This window comes from Plasmodium malariae (assembly GCF_900090045.1).
Source record: "Plasmodium malariae genome assembly, contig: PmUG01_00_41, whole genome shotgun sequence".
In the NCBI taxonomy this organism is placed as follows: domain Eukaryota; phylum Apicomplexa; class Aconoidasida; order Haemosporida; family Plasmodiidae; genus Plasmodium; species Plasmodium malariae.
Genome location: NW_021638315.1, coordinates 37,393 through 56,290, shown reverse-complemented (window position 1 = coordinate 56,290; position 18,898 = coordinate 37,393). Strand labels below are relative to the sequence as shown.

The 18,898-nt window shown below is 18.1% G+C and overlaps 1 protein-coding gene and 1 pseudogene across 2 annotated transcripts; one reads left to right on the top strand and one right to left on the bottom strand.

The window, feature by feature from the left end:
• Nucleotides 1–4,229: 4,229 nt before the first annotated feature.
• Nucleotides 4,230–6,841, bottom strand: PmUG01_00070100 (STP1 protein; the record flags this gene model as incomplete). Its single annotated transcript, XM_029005988.1, has 3 exons — nt 4,230–5,371; nt 5,762–6,713; nt 6,821–6,841. 3 exons carry the CDS (start codon nt 6,839–6,841, stop codon nt 4,230–4,232), a joined length of 2,115 nt encoding a protein of 704 aa, XP_028859207.1.
• A 6,362-nt stretch (nt 6,842–13,203) lies between these two features.
• On the top strand, nt 13,204–13,862 carry PmUG01_00070000 (annotated as a pseudogene). The gene is given in 3 exon segments: nt 13,204–13,227; nt 13,241–13,474; nt 13,488–13,862. Coding segments are annotated over 3 exon segments (633 nt in total).
• Nucleotides 13,863–18,898: the final 5,036 nt, after the last annotated feature.

Genomic DNA, 18,898 nt, shown 5'->3' with positions numbered 1-18,898 from the left:
ACAGTTTTTCTAATAATAAAAAAAATGATAATAATATATTTATATTCAAGATCATATTTATATAAATAGATTTTTACGTGTTTCTAGATCACCGAATTCTTAAAATACTATGATATATATAATTATTATAATATAAAGATAAATATTACTTTTTCATCTAAACTTCCGGGTGCCATTGTATATGAGTGAATTTAGTAACAAAATTAAATTTATATCATGTTAATACTTATATAAGTTAAAAAATGTTATATAATATGTTAATTTGTGATGTATTACTTTATTTCATATATATAATTTTAAAATAAACTCCTTAGAAAAATTTTCCTTTTATTTTTAGTTAATATTATAATAAGGTAATATAGTTTGTACAGTATAATATAAAAAATTTTAATTTCAAGTATAATAATAAAAAACATTGTCTCTTTTTTGTAAAAAAAAGAAATTCCACCGAGAAAAATGCATTCCTATTTGTTTATTTATATGTAGGCTTATAATCGTGTACTCATAAATTATCCAAAAGAATAAATTAACTTTAAGGAAGTCTTACAGAAATTGATTATTGTATTGGAATATCCATATGGAAATCCTTTTTGTCCTTCTAAAATAATATAAATATATAAATATTAACTATTAAAAAGACATAGAATTTTTTCTTGTTTTTTATTATTTTTTTTTTATTGTTAAAATATTACCTTTCATATTATTTGAATTAATATTTATAATAAGTAATAACAATATATATATTCATTAAGAAAATAAACTTCATAATTATTACTGAAATTATAGCTTATATAAATGAAAAATAATTTTATCTAAAACGCAAATACACAGTATGAGAATATATGATCTTTTGTTAAAATATAAATATTCTTTAAAAAATATACTTTTAATAACTAATATATTTTTCAATATATAAACTATATCGCATAATTATAATATAATCCATTAATAATATTTATTAAATTATATAGCACTGTTATATATTTAGTTGAAATTTTATCTCACTTAACTTAGCACAATACAAATATTTATAATAGAAACATGAATATATATAATCAGATTTGATATTATTATTCTATATAAATGTTATAATTATAAATTAATAATAAAGGAAAAGAATTTGATAATTTTTTTACATTCTTTAATAATGTATATAACTAATATTATTTTTAATTGTATACTAATAAAAATATAGATTAATGTATTAACTGAAATTTATTATTAAATTCTAAATGGTATGAGTACAATTAGAAATTACATTTATGATACATATTTTACGTTTAATACTTGATAAAATGGTTGTGAAAGAACTTATCATAAATTTTTTAAATTAAGTAAATCCTAGGTTTTTTTTTATTTACTTTTATTCTAAGTCATATTAGTTATACTATATTATCTCTTATGATTCAGGATACTCAAGAAAAATAATAATTAATTCATTCTTTTTTACGTTAATTACATTTTTGTAGAATATCTTATGCTTATATATATTTAATGTTATATATAAATCAGTATATACATTTATATTTGAATTGCATTAATACATATACCATAGATAAAAATATTCTTCAAAAACACTTAGAAAAGTTAAAAAAAAAAAATATATTATTTTTATTATTAATATAATTATACAATAAACTCTTTTTTCTTCACGAAAAATGAAGAACTTAATATAGTACTATAATAATTATAATTTTTACAATAAATTTTTTCTAAAGTTAATTTATTGTGAATATTATTTGGTTCTTATTTTATTACCTAATTTTTTTTAATATTAATAATATAACTATTTTCTCATTTTATGAAATTTTATTTATAAAATTAATATTTTTTTTTTTAATTTTTTAAATGGTTTTCACTTAAAAAAATAGACAGTATATCAAAATACAAAATATTTTTCCATATGTTTTAGGTGTTGATATAATAACGTTTGTATTAATATAAAACTACCCATATATGTTTATGTATGCTAATATTCTTTTATATTTTTTTATATATAATATATTCACTATAGTTTTAAGAGATTAAAAATATATTGTAAAACATATTTTGTGACATTCCATATATAAATATATAACAGAAAACATATATATTTATTACGCGTGCAAGGTATGCTTTATATTAATTAAATATAAAAGTCATATATATCTTATATGAGAAATCATAAAAATATTTATTCAAAACCGTCATATTTATATTAGAATATTATCCTTTAAAAGAACTATATATTTATTACTAAAAAATACAATTAGAATATCTAAATTATATTGAATTTAGACAAAATTGTCGAAGCATTGATAATGTTAATATTAATAATATCAAAAAATAATTACTTCCTTAATAAAATATTATTAGTATATAATAATATATATCCTTTATATATTGTATGGATATTAAATTACGATGATGCAGATGTATTTCATCTAACACTGTATTACTTAATTGTAATACTTATAATTAATTCAGAAATATATTTTTTTTATTTTTTTTATTACAATTATAACTGAATTAATAATATTGTTTAAACAATGAACATAATGCTGTTTTCATAGTTCGTACACAATATAAGTTAGTAAATAAATAGTCATAATATATGTATTTTTATTGTATATGAAAATAGTAAAAAATGATCATGTATCAAAATAAATATTATATTTGCTCAAATAGATATAGTATTGGTTTACTTTATAAATACATATACAGATAATTTATAAAATAATATAAAAAAAAATAGCATCAAGTAATATTATTAACTAAGGATTAAAAAGAAAAATATCATTTTGTAATTACCAAAAAGTAATAAAAGGAAAAATTTGAGAGTTAAAATTTATAAATTAACTTTTGAACTTAATAAGAGATTCAGCAATAACTTTTTGTTAAGATAACATAATAAGAACGATATTAAAAATTGAATTCAAAGGAAGATAAAAAATATATATCATATATTTTGAAATTCCTACGAAATACTTTTATTCTGTTATATTTGGACCTCATTTCAAAAGAATATTGAAACTTATAAATTAAGCACTGTTTAATTTTCATACTTTTTTGTATTTATATTTTATTTCTTTGATTTCATGAAAATGTTAATAAACCATAATATGTAGAAAAAAAATAAATAAATAAACCATAAGAAATTTATTTCTCTATTGATTTATATTTTTTTTTAAAGTTGAATAAAAAATACAGGTTCAAGTAAAAATCTATGTATTCGGCATGATTTGTGTATTATCATATTTCAGCCGTTTTAATAATTTCATTGTTCTTTTAAATTTATATTAATAAAAGTTACGTAAAGTAAAAATAAATGCTTTAATGTTATCAGTATATGTAAATATGTGTAAATATTTTTCATTTATGTTACGATATTTATTATGAAAAAAAACTTAATTTTTTATTAAGAGATAGAATTTTTAAATATAATTTTTTCATTTTGCGAATATATAAATAACAAAAAAAAAAAAAAAAAAATATATATATAACATTTAAGGAGTTCGAAATTTATAATTAATGAAGAGTATTATTGTGAGGACATCTATTATTTCATAATAATCTATCAGAATTTCATGAAGTATTTAGTATATATTTTTTATAATATATTTGATTATATAAATTATGAGTGTATTTCCATTATGTTTTCCTGCGTTTTAACGCATATATATATATGTTTTAATTTTTTTATATTAATTAACACCTAAAATTTCGAATAATGATGATGTTTAATGAATATAAAATAGTTATTGTTTTAAATGTGAAGTAAATTGTACACTAAGTAGTAATGAAAAATATATAATATATAATATATAATTACTTAAATATATTTAACAATATTACATTAATTAAGGCATAGTATAATGCAACTATTGATTTTTCTTTTTTTTCTCTTTTAAATTCTTAATTTCTGAAATTATATTTCAGGAAAATATTGATATTCATTATATATATATGGATTAAAATTTTCGTTACTTTTATTGAATCAAATATTAATATAACTTTCTAATAGATATAATTACATAATAAAATAAGTATATATAATTGGAATATATTTAAATTATCTAAAATGAAAATTTTGTATTTAACGTCTGCATTTCTCTTTTATATTGCGCACAACTATAGAAATTTATATTTTATTTTCCTTTAGACTTTACAAAATATAACTAGCATTTTTTATTAACAGCTTCTTTCTATTAAGTATAATCCAAATATATTCTGAATGCATACCTATGCATTTATAAAATGTATTTTTCTATTGTTTTATAGGATTTGTCTAATGTTCCATCGTTAACTATGGAATTTTCATGTATACCATCGCCTCTTATCCAATCTTCTATCTCATTCCTGAAACTGTGTTCACCTCTATGAGCATTCATTTCCTTATTTCGTGCACTTTCTAAATCATTGCAGTTATATTCAATTATATTTTCTGTAATTTCTTGTTTTTTATCTGAATAATCTTCTTCCTTCAATTCATTTATGGAGTTATCTAAATAAGATTCCCTATTTTCGAAGTTTGCCTCATTTTTACATTCTTCTAATATTGTCATAAGCACCAGAATACACAGATTTGTTAATAATATCTTTTTTATATATTTATATAATTCTTTATAGTTTCCGTTATTCTGAAATTCTTCTTTATTTATCAGCGATACATAATTTGTGGTTTCATCATTTACCCATTCTTCTGAAATATTATGCATTGTCCCTGTCAATTCTCTAAGGTATTCCTCTCCCAAATGTTGTTCTATAATCATGCCATTTTTTGATATCCACTGTTTCCATATATCTTTTTCTCTTTCTAAAAATGAAATTTTTTTATTTTTATTCGAAGATTTCTTTTTGAATCCTTCCATTTCTTGTATATATTCTAGTTCTCTTTTCCATTTTATCATCAAATTGTGAAACCAATTTTCTTTTTTCACTTTTTCAGAAAGATTTCTATTTTTTTTGATCCATTTATTCCACACAAACTTTTTTTTTTTAATATAATTGTTATATGTTATGTTTTTTTTTATTAGATCATCATCTGTTAAATTATGACAGGTTCTAAAATCCTTTTTTTCTAATTCATATATACATATTTCTAAGAATTCATCTTTGTTTTTCTCCCATTCTTCATTTTTGTATTCTTTGAGAACTTCCATATGAACTTCTACTATGATTTTAGATCTGTCTTTTTTTCGCTTTGACGAGTTTATATTTTTTGTAACTTCATTTATTTTAATTTTTTTTATGATTTTTTCATCATTATATAATGTGTGTTCTAAGTAATCATCTGTAAAAATTTTACTTTTCTTGTTAGAATATGAAGGTACCAGCAATCTCAGAAATTTCACATGCCTTCTACTTATCTTTCTTTTTTTTTTAAACATTCCTGTAAGAGCCCACTATACAAAAATTTTTTTTATATAATAAATTATTACAGTAATAAAATTTTTATATTATTTTTAGTATATATTTTTTATTTTACCTTGACAAAAAGGGAAAATACGATAATTATTACAGAGCTTATTAATATAGGTGATAAATATAATTTATGCGATTTTTCTGTTGGACCTATAATTACTTTTTAAATATATGTTATTTATTGTGATTATTTCAAATGCAGAAGAATATTAATTATTAGTGATACATGAAATTTTAGTGTGTGAAATAGAAATAGGAGAATGTGGGACAAAACTTAATGTTTCAAGAGATAACGGAGAGAGCTATCTTTCAGTGAGAATCATTAGATCTTTATTAGCTTGAGTATATGGTGTGGTACCTTGTGGTGTTGAATTATGTGAAGATTCAAAATTCGTGTGGCCTCCTGATGTTGGAACATTCTCAGTTTGTATAACTGCAGTTTTATTAGTTATAGTTTCCGTTGATTCTTGGAGTGGTAGTTCTGTTTGTTCTTGAGATGGCAGTTGCGATAGTTCTTGGAAATTACGTGGTTTTTCTTCTTGAATTATAGCTTCAGATTCTCCGAATTGTACTTCCTGTGCAATTTGAGTGTTTTCTTCTTTTTTAACATGAGGCATAGATGGACTTTCACTTGTAACTTCAGTTCGTCTTATTTCTATTTCATGTTTATTTTTAGTTGATGTTTCACATGGCACGACTGTAGAAGAGAGTAAGCAATCAGTAGGTTCATTGAATATTTCATGATTCATTATGTCACATATTAACGCTGGACCTTTTTTTCTTATTGAATTTCCTCTCGGTTTTTGTTTATTGTAACAGTTTTGAATTAAACTTTTGTTATTATCAAAATAAGTTTTCTTAAGGTTAATCCATACATTATATTCTGAACATTTTCTTAAATAATCATCATTACATTTCTTTAAATGTTTACTTTTTAACTGGTTTATTTCATTCAGATATGTATCTCTTTTTTTACAAAAATCTTCTTGCTCATATTTTAATTTTAAAATTTTCATATCATTTTCATCCATAACAACAGGACATCCTCCATGTATATTAAGCTTTTCATAGTGAGGTTTTACCCAATTTTTTATTGCTCCTTCCCACATATCTTTTAAGTCTCTATAATATACTGGAGGAGACTTATTAATAATTAGATATTTAGCCAAATCTAGGCATCCTTTTCTAAATGTTTCTTGATCACTTATTTTACTTAAGGTACTAGATTTTTCTGTTACATATTTTATAATTTTTTTAAATTTTGAATCGTGAGAAAATCTGAAAAACCCAGAAGCTTGAACATTCAATTTCTAAATTCAAAAAAATTATTTAAAAATTAATTGTTAAGTTATTTATATTGTCACTTGTTTTGGAATATATATATAATTCATAATTATCAGAAAACAATAAATATTACCGAAGAAAAACAATTATCCATGATAACTTTTCACTAATACTCTACGACGTTGTACGTAACAATCTGAAAGCAAAATACAGATTTAGTTATTTTTAATTATTAATAGGGTAATTTTAAATAAATATATCTTAATATAATGATATTATAAAATTATCATCTACATAAAAATTTACATATGAACGGTAATTTAATGGAATATAGTTTTACTTACTTTGTACTTTTAAAATCTTCTTTTATTTTAAATATGTAATAACTGGGGGTATATCCTAACAATATTTTAATATCAATGTACAATAATGTATATATTATATGAAAATAATATACTCTTTATTACGAAAAAGCCAAAATATTAACAATGAAACAATACATATAAGTTACGCCAACATGTAATATAAATGTTATTTTGTAAAGTTATCGGTAATATGTATATTGCTGTTTTTTCTTTTTTCTTAGTACAAACACATATATATATTATTACCTATATTAATGGAAATAATTCCTTTTATTCTTACGTTTTTCCTAGAATAAATAATTTATAAATTAAATCATTATTAGTTAGGATAATATGTTTTTATTTTTTATTTTTTATTTTTTTCAACTTTTTTTTATTTATTATTGATATAGATTTTTATAGTGTTATTATTTTGTTAAAATTTTTTTATATTTACTGAATTGTATGTACGAACGAGAATTAATAATAAATAAACTGTAATTATTTTTGCTATACTTGTGAAATATCCTTATCATAAAAATATATTTGTTACACTAAATATTATATTTATATCTATTACCTAATGATTCCTTATTTGTGGTATATATTATTAAGTACAATAATCTTAATAAAGTATATTTCATTAAGCATTTATTTTCTTTTTTACGGAATAAATATCGCTTTTATATATGAATCATTTCATTTAAATAATTTTAATTAACTAAAGTATATTTTGGTGTAATTATTAATAAAAATATGTTTGGCTACATATTCAAAATATAACAAAGAGTTAGGAAATAATTATAACAAACATAATTGTAAAAAATAATGGAAAAAATGTAAAATAAATTATAGAATTATAATTAAAAATAATAACATAATAATTAAACGTAAATTAAATAATATATTAAATTAGATAAAACACAATTAATACTCTGTTATTATATGTCAATAATTTTTTATAGATATGTTCTAATAAGAAGATTAAAAATATATAATATATTCATTTGGTTGTTGCTTTTTTTAGCTATGTTTAAGATTATTTTTAATACTAATAAATATTTATTCGGTATGTAAAATATGAAGGATCATGAATTATATTTAATAACATTAAGACAAGAACAACTAAATCAAAATTAAGAATATTTTAAACTTATATCCAAAAACGTAAATTAGTATATTATAATGTACATATATAGTTACTTATTTTAATATTTCATTTGAAAATAGTAAATATGAGATAGAGAATGGTTAGAAAATTAGAAAAAAATTTACTGATTATAAATTTTTGGAACTAATTACTTCATATATAAAATAAACTTATTATTGTTACTTTAATAAATTCTTTATATTAAGGAGTTATATTTTAATTTATTTTTATGCCTTAATTTATTTATATAAATATTTCTTTGTTCGTTGTTCCGTTAATTTTATTCTAACCTCTTATATACTAAATTTTTTTTTTTTTTTTTTAATATGCTAATTATTAAAAACATACAGTGGATTAAATATAAATATAATTTTTCTTCTTTTAAAATGTATTTTATTTATATTTCTGTATTTGAATATATTTTATAACTATTCGTAAACATAATTTAAATAATGAACATATAATTGTGGATTTATATATGGCAACAAAAAACAGAATATGATTTTCTGAAATATTTATAATTACTTCAATAAGAACTCCGTAAATTTAGTTATAAAATATTTATAAAAAAATATCTTTTTTTTTTATTTTATAAATATTTTAAGTATATTTTTTTTCTTTTTTAATTTATTTTTTATTATATTCTTTAATTTATAATTAGACTTTTTGCATAATAATTCAATTTATACTTTATATTTTTTTTTATTTAAACGTAATACAAAATTAATAACAGATTATATAAAATAATGTTGTTTTCTTCACAATATTATGATTATATTATTTACCTTTTTATTTAAATGATAATATTTACTATTAAAATATATTTTTATGTACAATATTAATACAAGCTAATAGTAATGATATATGCATAAAAAGTGTTACACCATGAAACAGGAGAAATATTTAAAAGTAAATGGACTTAGTATAATGTTGTTCTTTGTATAACAAATTATAATTGTTTTTTATTTAATAAGTATAAAAAAAAAAACGTATAAAGTGCGATATATATTATTATAGTAAGGAACTTGCGTATATAAATATATACTTCATGTTATTAAAACTACAGTTCGTAATTATGAATACAATATTGTAATGTAAATATCCCTAAGTAATAATATAACTGAAATATGAAATAAAAAATAAATTCATATTGATCATAAGTATATCTTAATATACCTAGTATTCTATTAGTTATACAGATGCATATATGGTTATATTATATTATATAAGGAACTTCTTTTTAATAATATATTCACAAATAAAATAATAAGTCAATATTTATGAATACTATTTGAAAGTAAAATATGTGATATTTTTTTATGTTTTAGTTAGTACCATTTCATCATATTGGAATAAATAGCATCATTCTATGTACAATTTAATCTTTATAATATCATATTATTCTGTTATGCATTTTTCAAATTTTGATTTTCGTATTTTATATCATTTCCAGTAATTTAATAATATTAGTATATAGCTTATCATTTATGTATTTATCCTAAATTAATATATGACATTCCTAATATTACGAATTTTTATTTAATTTTCATTATAATTCTGTTTATAAATTACATCTACTGATCATATTACGTTTACTGAAATATTAATTTGTACTTTTTAACACATTTCCATTTATATATATTGTATTTATGGATTTCATATGACAAACATCATGTATACTAAGTAGGTTAATGTTAAAAAATAATTTGGATATTGGTTATCCAATTAAAATTAATTCTTTTTTATATTTCTTTGTCCCTATGTCTCATAATCTTGAATATAATATTAGTCTTTGAATTTCAATTATTTTTTTTTTTTACGTTGGTAAATTTTTTACATTGAACTTTTTGTATGAATTTTTTATATTTTCATTAGAAAAATACTAATATACCAATACATTTTTAGTGTTATTTTTAAAAAAATTGTACTAAAATTTTTTTTTTTTTTTTTTAATATATATTTTAATTAAGTTATTCATGATTTTATTTTAAATGTACCATTATATATATTATTGATCATCTATAAATTACAATTTTGTAAAGTATATGTTACATAATACATGTTGTAAACCGAATATGTCTTATGATTTGAAGAACCATATATCTGTATTAGGTCTTTTTGTTCATAAATATATTTTTACTTTTTCTTATTGAAGGATAAAAAAAAGTACAATTGAAGTAAAATAGTGTTAAATAAATTGCATATTTATATATACAAAACTATTGAAATAATAATTGCTTGTGTGAAGCATTCTCATTTCTGAGTAAATTAATTTAAGTACTGGACAAAAGGAAAAAAGAAATACTACAATAAATGTTAGTGTATTTTCTGAAAATAAAAAGATATATCCTTATACAGAAGTATTAAAAGGTGATTCTTTTTGTAATAGTAAGCAAACGAATTAGAATACAAATGGAGACGAATACTGTTCATATTCTCTAGATGCATTTAAATCATTAACATATTTTAAGGATTGTGCACTTCCTCTATTAATAAGATGATATTTACCAGTTGGACATATATCATTGGAGTTATCGAATTGTGTACATAAATAATTGAATTTTGTATAACATATATATTTATATTGCTCTTATGTAATTATTTACATTTGCTACATAGATAAGGAGGAATTAGTTGTTAAATGAATTATGAGAACTTATCAGATATTGTAAGACATATAATCTATATTATAAATTATAAAACAGCATAAAAAAAACAAGCATTATTTCTTTGTAGAAAGGCAAAATATAAGATTTCTTGATAAATAATATATGAATCCATATAAATAATATATTATTTCCTATAAAAATTAAATATGTATATGAATAATATATTTTTTGTAGTTATAGTATTATATAGCTAGTATAAATATGAAAATTATATTGTGAAAATGGAAAATTAATATTTTTTTTTATTAAGGAACTCTATTATTATGTATTAATAATATAATTTATTAAATATAAAAAATATATAATGTGAAAGAACGTAAAAGTTAAGGAGATATATATATAGAAAAAATACATTTATGCTATATATACGTATTAATGAAAAAATGAAATATGTTACAAGGATATTAAACTATTTTTATATGAATTATAATATTGGGAAAGATATAAATAATTTATATGACTATAGATGCATTTTTTAAAAATAATGTTCAAAAAAATATTAAGAAATAATGAATATTGTTGAAATTGAAAGATTTTATTTATATGTAAATGTTTTGGAGGATTTTATTATAAAAAGAGTTCAATTTTGTAATGTATTTGTAGGTTATATGTATATAATTATAAATATATTAAAAACTTTAAAGCATGCTTTATATAAAAACAGAACTGTACTTAAAAATCAGATATTACTGTATTCCTAAAAAACTAAAAAGTAACTACATAAGATTATCAGTACATGCTTTCAGGATAATATATATATATATAAAAACTATAGAATAATTTAGATTTAATTTAAAAGATGTTTTTGTTTTTGAAATTTAAAAGTACTATTTTAAATTTAGATATATTTTTTAATACATTTAATTGTATGATTTGAAAAATAATATTTCTTATAGTGAAAATAAATATATATATTTTTATCGGAGAATTACAATATATTTCTTTGCATATAGTATATGCATAAATGTCATAACTTAGATTACAATAAATATAGATTAAAAATATTAAGGAATAATATATTTATTTGCTAGAGTTATTTTTAACAATATATAATTTATTTATGTATATTGTTTAATCTTTATGTATATTTGTTTATGTTATTATTGTTTTGCAAAAGAATAAATAAAATAATAATATACTCGTTCAAAAATTATTAAGAAAATATTACTAAATGGCAAATTTTATTAATATATATTATTATTATTATTTAGTATATACATATTATACTTATTTTTTAAAAATATATTTCATTTCATATAACGTTGAATTGAAGTAAATATATTTAAAATTTTAATGGAAATTTTACTTTTTTTGTCTTGTTTATTTCCTTATTTTTTATTACATTTATATTTCTTGAAATGTATATTGTTAATTAAAAAAACTTCAAAAAATAATTTAATTACGTGTATTTAGAGCATTTTGTTTATAAATGATAATATGTATTGAGATTATATAACATTTATCGTTTTAAAAATTAATTCTACAAAAATAAAAAATTTCCTGTTTTTAATTAGCTCTAAATATGTAATTTTTTCATTTATTATGTCGTTATATATATATATGATTTTTCAAATATATAAAATATCATATATTATGAAAAGGTTATAATTAATATAACATAAATTTTGTAAAATATTTTTTTTTTTTTTTATTATTATTACTACTTTATTGTTCGATAATTAATATTTTTTAACAAAAATAACCATATGCTCCAAAATGTAATATACTCAATATTAGGATTAATAATTGGAAAGCATCTTTAAAAATAGAAATTATTTTTTTAAGATATAGCATAATACATAATCTATACATTATACATTACATTTTTTAGGTAAATTTCTTATTTTGGAATATTAAGATATTATATATTTTATTTTTTTTATTGAAAGTATAAAAAGTAATTATTTAATTAGTGTAATATATTAAAATATATATTTTGAATACTTATGAATTAATTCAAATTATATATGTCTTATTAATGTTTAGTTTTTATATATAAAATTGACGTCAAACTATAATAACCTATTTTAAAGTTTTTTTCTTTTTTATATTTTGCAAAATACAACATATATATATATAACTAAAAATTTTATGAACACTAAGTAGAAATTTAAAAATATTATTATATAGTTCTTTTCCATTAAAATTAACTTATATTATTAATAAATTTGTTTTGACACAATATATTATCATATTAGATATATATATAGTGGAATAAAAAATTAGATCATTATTTTTTATTAAAATTTTTGTGCTTATCCTCATAAGTTGGATCTGTTCTTTTAACAATGATATAGTATGAAAATATTACTTAAGTATTTTTATATTGTTCGCAATTTTTTTTTTTTGGTTTATTCTTATTTTGTTTTATATCAAATGTTTAATTATTCATTTGAATAATATATATATATTTTTTTTTTTTTCAGAGTATACTTTATAGGTCTCTTGGAGGATACAAACATTGTAGAAAATTAGATAAAACAAATTATCGATTATTAGCACAATATGGAAAGGATAATATTTCAAATAGTGTAGAGAATAAAAATATGAAACATAATAATAAAAAGAAAAAACACAAAGTTAGAACTAACTGTGGAAAGTCAGACAATAGAAGAAACAAATGATTAAAATAAAAGTCCATTATACAAGAAAGAATTCGATCAATCACATAACAGATATAAATATTTAGTATTTGAAGGAAAAAAAATATCCCATTTTGAAAGGACGCTATTCATAAATCTTGATTATATAGGTTTTATTAGAAAAAATCCGTCGATTAGTGATAAAACTTATAGGCGGATGTTATTTAAAAAGTACGGGTTACTAATATATATACCTTTTATATTACTATCTTGCGGATTACTTTTAACAAAATTGTGCGATATTAATACGTATTTTTAAGATAGTTGTGCTGAATCATTAGTATTTTTCTCAGCATTCTGTGCATTATTTGCGGTATTCATGTCAGGATATATTTATACATTTATAAAAATTATAAAACATAAAAGAATTAAGAATACGAAATTCTAAAACGAATAATAATAAATATGTTCCTTTCTGTAAAATAGTATTTAAAGGAACTAATAAATGTAACATATTTAGGGATATACATAATATATTTACGCATAATTCCTAAAATTTCGTAGACACATCTGCATGTATCTGGCATATTTGATCAACAATTGCATACGAAAAATGCTCTTAATTTTTGTCTGATTTTGTATGGTATAATATTTATGAATCTGTATTTTAAAGTATTTTTTTAGCATTTTAAATATGTCTTTATATATATATAATATAGTGTTTAATTAGATTTTTATTAAAAATATATTTTTAAGTTTTAAAATTGAAAAGTAATAGAATAGTTCATATAATTTTATTAAGGACTTATAAATTATATTTGGAATAAAAAATAAATGTTTCTCTATTTTGAAGTAATTCTATTCTAAAATGTTTATTCATTGAGTTAATTTAAATAAGACCATTATTAATTAGAAATTAAAAGTAAATGTGCTCTGTTTTGTAATTAATCAAACGAAATTAAAGTATTTTCATTAATTAATATATAAATACTTTATTTTTTTACGTAAAATAAATATTAATATTTATAATACCAAATAAGTTTTAAATGAATATATCATATAATTTTTGTGTATTGTAAAAACCATTTTAAGAATCCTTTAGTTTATTTTCTATAGTATAAAAGAGAATGTATATATATATATATATATATATATATATAAATAAACACTCTTGTTGAACATTGATAATTTACAGTTGTATCCTAATTATGTATTTTATTTCTTTACCATTAAATGAATGATAAAAAAACACATTTATTATTTTATTATATTGCTTAATTGTGGTATTAATACATTTTTACAAAAATGATTAAAATATATGTTATATTGTATTTTTATGTATGATTAAACTATATATTTATTTTAATTTTACATAATTAGAATATTAATTTGGTGAATTAAATATGGTAATATAATAAAATATTAATATATATAATTATGTTTTTCCTATAATAGTAATATTTTATATATGTAAATATATCTGTAAAAAGCTATGTAATTATTGGAATTAATGGAATTAAATATAAATTTTCTAAAATCATATAAATATGTGAATATATTTTTATATATACTTATTATACATATATATATAATTATAATTATTAAAGACTTATATCGTTTTAAAAATGTGTGAAAATATACGTAGTTTTTATGGATAATTACTAATTGGTTTATATTTGTAACGCTTAATTTTATAATAAAATAAAATGAAAAGAAAAGCTATTATTTATATATATATAATTCATAAATACAAAACGTTTTTTTTGGTTAATTTATTTTTTACTAGATATATTTAAAAAATTATTCTATTTTTGTTTGTAAGCTTCAATTAAATAAGCGTAATGTATATTATTTTGCAAGTAACTGCTTTGGTAATATATATTATGATTAAATACCAATTACGAAATGTCATTCTTTTAAATTTAAAGGGAAATGATAATATAAAATTAATATATGTTTTAGCTATCATACAAACAATTTAAAAGTTAATGTGGTGTAAATGAAAAAACACAAGTGTATATTTTTCCTTGTAAAAGAATACTTAGGTCCTAGGGGAAATAAGAAAAGTATACATATATAAAAGTATATGGGGATAATGACAAAATATTTAATTAGTAATCTTATAAATAGTACATATTTAATTTTTTAATAATTTAAAGTATTATTATATATTATTAAAATATATTACCCTAGGAAAATACTATATATATCTAGAGAATTTTATAGCAACATATTTTTTTTTTTTACTACTAGTAATATATATTTGCTTAAATTAATTTTTAATTATTAAGCGCTCTATAATTATCTAAGAAGTGTTAATACAATATAATATAAAATAATTTTTTTGTAAAAGGAAATTTTTATATTATATAAAGGTACTATTTTTTCATATTTTTTCTTAAGAATGTTTATTATATTATGTATTAATATAAAATAATATATGCCTTTTTTCTAAGTTTTTCTATTGAAAAATTAACAAATCTTTTATACTCAAAAAGGTTTTTTTATCCTCCTTATTTATATTTTATATTTGGACGTTCTATTACTTTTGTAAAACATTAATCCTATTAATATTTGTGAAATTATAGAATTATCTAAAATAGTTTTATTCTAACTTTATTTTTACCTTTGTTTTTATTAATATTACTACTATTTTACGATATATTATTATTTATCTAAATATATGTATATTTATCTTTTTAAAGAAAAAAATTATGGTATTTATAAATTTTTAAACTTTTCATTAAATAACTATATTTTTTAATCGGATGTAGATACAAGTTATAATATTGTAAAATCATTATACAAAAATGTGTAGCTCACTTGTATAGTACTTTTAAAAATATATATAAATTAATAAAATTTTTTATAACTATAAATTTCATTTTATTAATATATAATAGTTAATAATAGTAAAATAATAAGTATTTTTTTATAAATGTATAGCAATATACATTTTATAAAATAAACAAATCATCGCATTCTTCATATTCCTTTTGTGTAATGTTTAATATCATAATTAATTTAATATCTCTATGAAAGGAAACTTCTCTAAAAATATGTATAAAATTGAAGTTATTATTTTTCAACATTGTAAAAATTACTAGTTAGTTTCTGATTATTTATTAGTATATATTTTTTTCATGTTATACTTTTATTTGCTTAAATTAAAAGTATTTATAGCTGATTAAATAATTTTTAATTTTGTCATAAATTATATAATCCACTTAATAGGTTTTTTTTTTTTTTTTTGAAAAAAGATTAATAAAAAGAATTTATATACTTTTAATATTAAATAAATATTTTAATAGTACATATTTTGGCTTTATTTAAATTATTTTATTATTTTATTTTTTTTTTTTTTACATATTATAACAAAATATTATGTATAATTAAAATATTGCAAACTCATTTTCTATACATTTTATTACATATTTTATTATATGAACTACACATATTTTATAGATAATAAATGTAACAACGTTTTAATCATATTTTTATTGTAAATAAAATAATTTGAATATTTTTTCAGTAAATTCAGAAATTATATCATGTATAATTCAAAAATTTAAATAATAAGGAAAAATTTATATATAAGCATAAGCTTAAATTTACTAATGAACGAATCAGAGAGTATGAAACATTTAAGATAAGCAAAATGAAAAAAATAAAAAAAAGGAGCATTTAATAAAATAAAGCTCCTACTAAATAAAAGATTTATGAATGAAATATTTTACAGACATTATATTAAGTTTAAAATTTTTTTATTCCTATTATTGTAATTATGCCCAAAATATGGTTAGCTGATAATCATTAATTTTATAAAAGAAAATAAATTTTTTACAATGTGAGAAATCTTAAGAATGCAAATATTTATGTAAGAGTAATTTAGTCCTTTTTATATAGATTAATAATAATAAATATCATAATTAAAATTATAACAGCTAAGAGTAATCGGTATACATATATAACTGTTTGAATAAATAAATATTATATAATTAGATATGTTATGAAAAGTATCATAGAGATACATCATAATAAAATGGAACTCTAATGATTCATTTAAAAATATTACTATTGGGGATAACTAATAATTTTAGTGATTATATATAAAAATGTTTACTTATTCTATTATATAAGTAAAAAAATAAAATTACAAAATATAAAACTAATAAAAATTAATATATTAATGTTTTAGAAAAATTATATATTCAATGAAGTACTTGTAATAATCAAAGTTAATGCAGTTTTCCTTTTTTAGTAGTACGATACGAAATATAAAGAATAGTTTAATAAATATATTTATAATTGCGTAAATTTATTAATGCCGAAAAATTGTAATAAACTTTTTATAATGAAAGTAATAAATGTAATATATTTTTTTATTACTAACATATTTAAGGAATTTTCTGCATTATATGATTTCTTTTGAGAACTACGAATTATACAAAAATGATTTTATTCTCATTTTATGTTAAATACATTTATATCAATATTTTAAAATATCATGGAATAATGAAAAGTTAGTGGTAATCCAAGTAAATGCATCTTTAAATAATAAAATATATGTAACAGGATATTATTTTCTTAAAACTGATAAATATAATTATAATAGTATAATAACTATTATTTATTTTACCTTAATAAAAATATCAATGAATAACCTCTAATATATGTAATAATATGATCTTACATATATTAATATTTTTATTTAAAAATTTGTGAAAAAAAATTTAACAATTAAGCTTTACAAAATTAAAAAAACATAATAATCCGATCACGTAATATAGAGAAGTATTCAAGGTAAATAGTATAGATCAGAGAAATAAGTCTTTATACATTGAGTTAAATGCATATTAGATATATTTATATTAATTTTTAATACTATTACATTGCAATTTTTTCTATTAATATTCTATTAATATTTAAATATTTAAAATTTTTTGAATAATATAACATGAATTTGCATTTAATTTATATTTTCATAATTTAAAAATTTACATTAATATTATATGTAATGAAACTATATAAGAGATATATTATGAAAATGCAATTGTATATATGTGTACATAGTAGTTGCTTATGTTAGGTAAAAATTTTGTACATTAATAATGAAAAAACAATTTAATCAATAATATATTTACAAATATGTTAAATGATAAAATTGTATTCATTTCACATGAAATATATTATGTATATTTATATTAGACAAAACATTAAATTTATGATTTGTAATTATAATTTGTATCATTTGAATATGTGAGAAAATTTAAAAATACTATTATTCTTTTTTTATCGCTCTGTAATATTATTGGTTTTTCTGGTTATATCACACATTTAAATGTTACATTTATATAAGAATAATTATATCATTATAATTTATACTTTACAAAAATTTATAATAAATTCCTAGTAAATAATAGATTTTCACATTTTAAAATTATTAATAAAAATTATAAGTATATT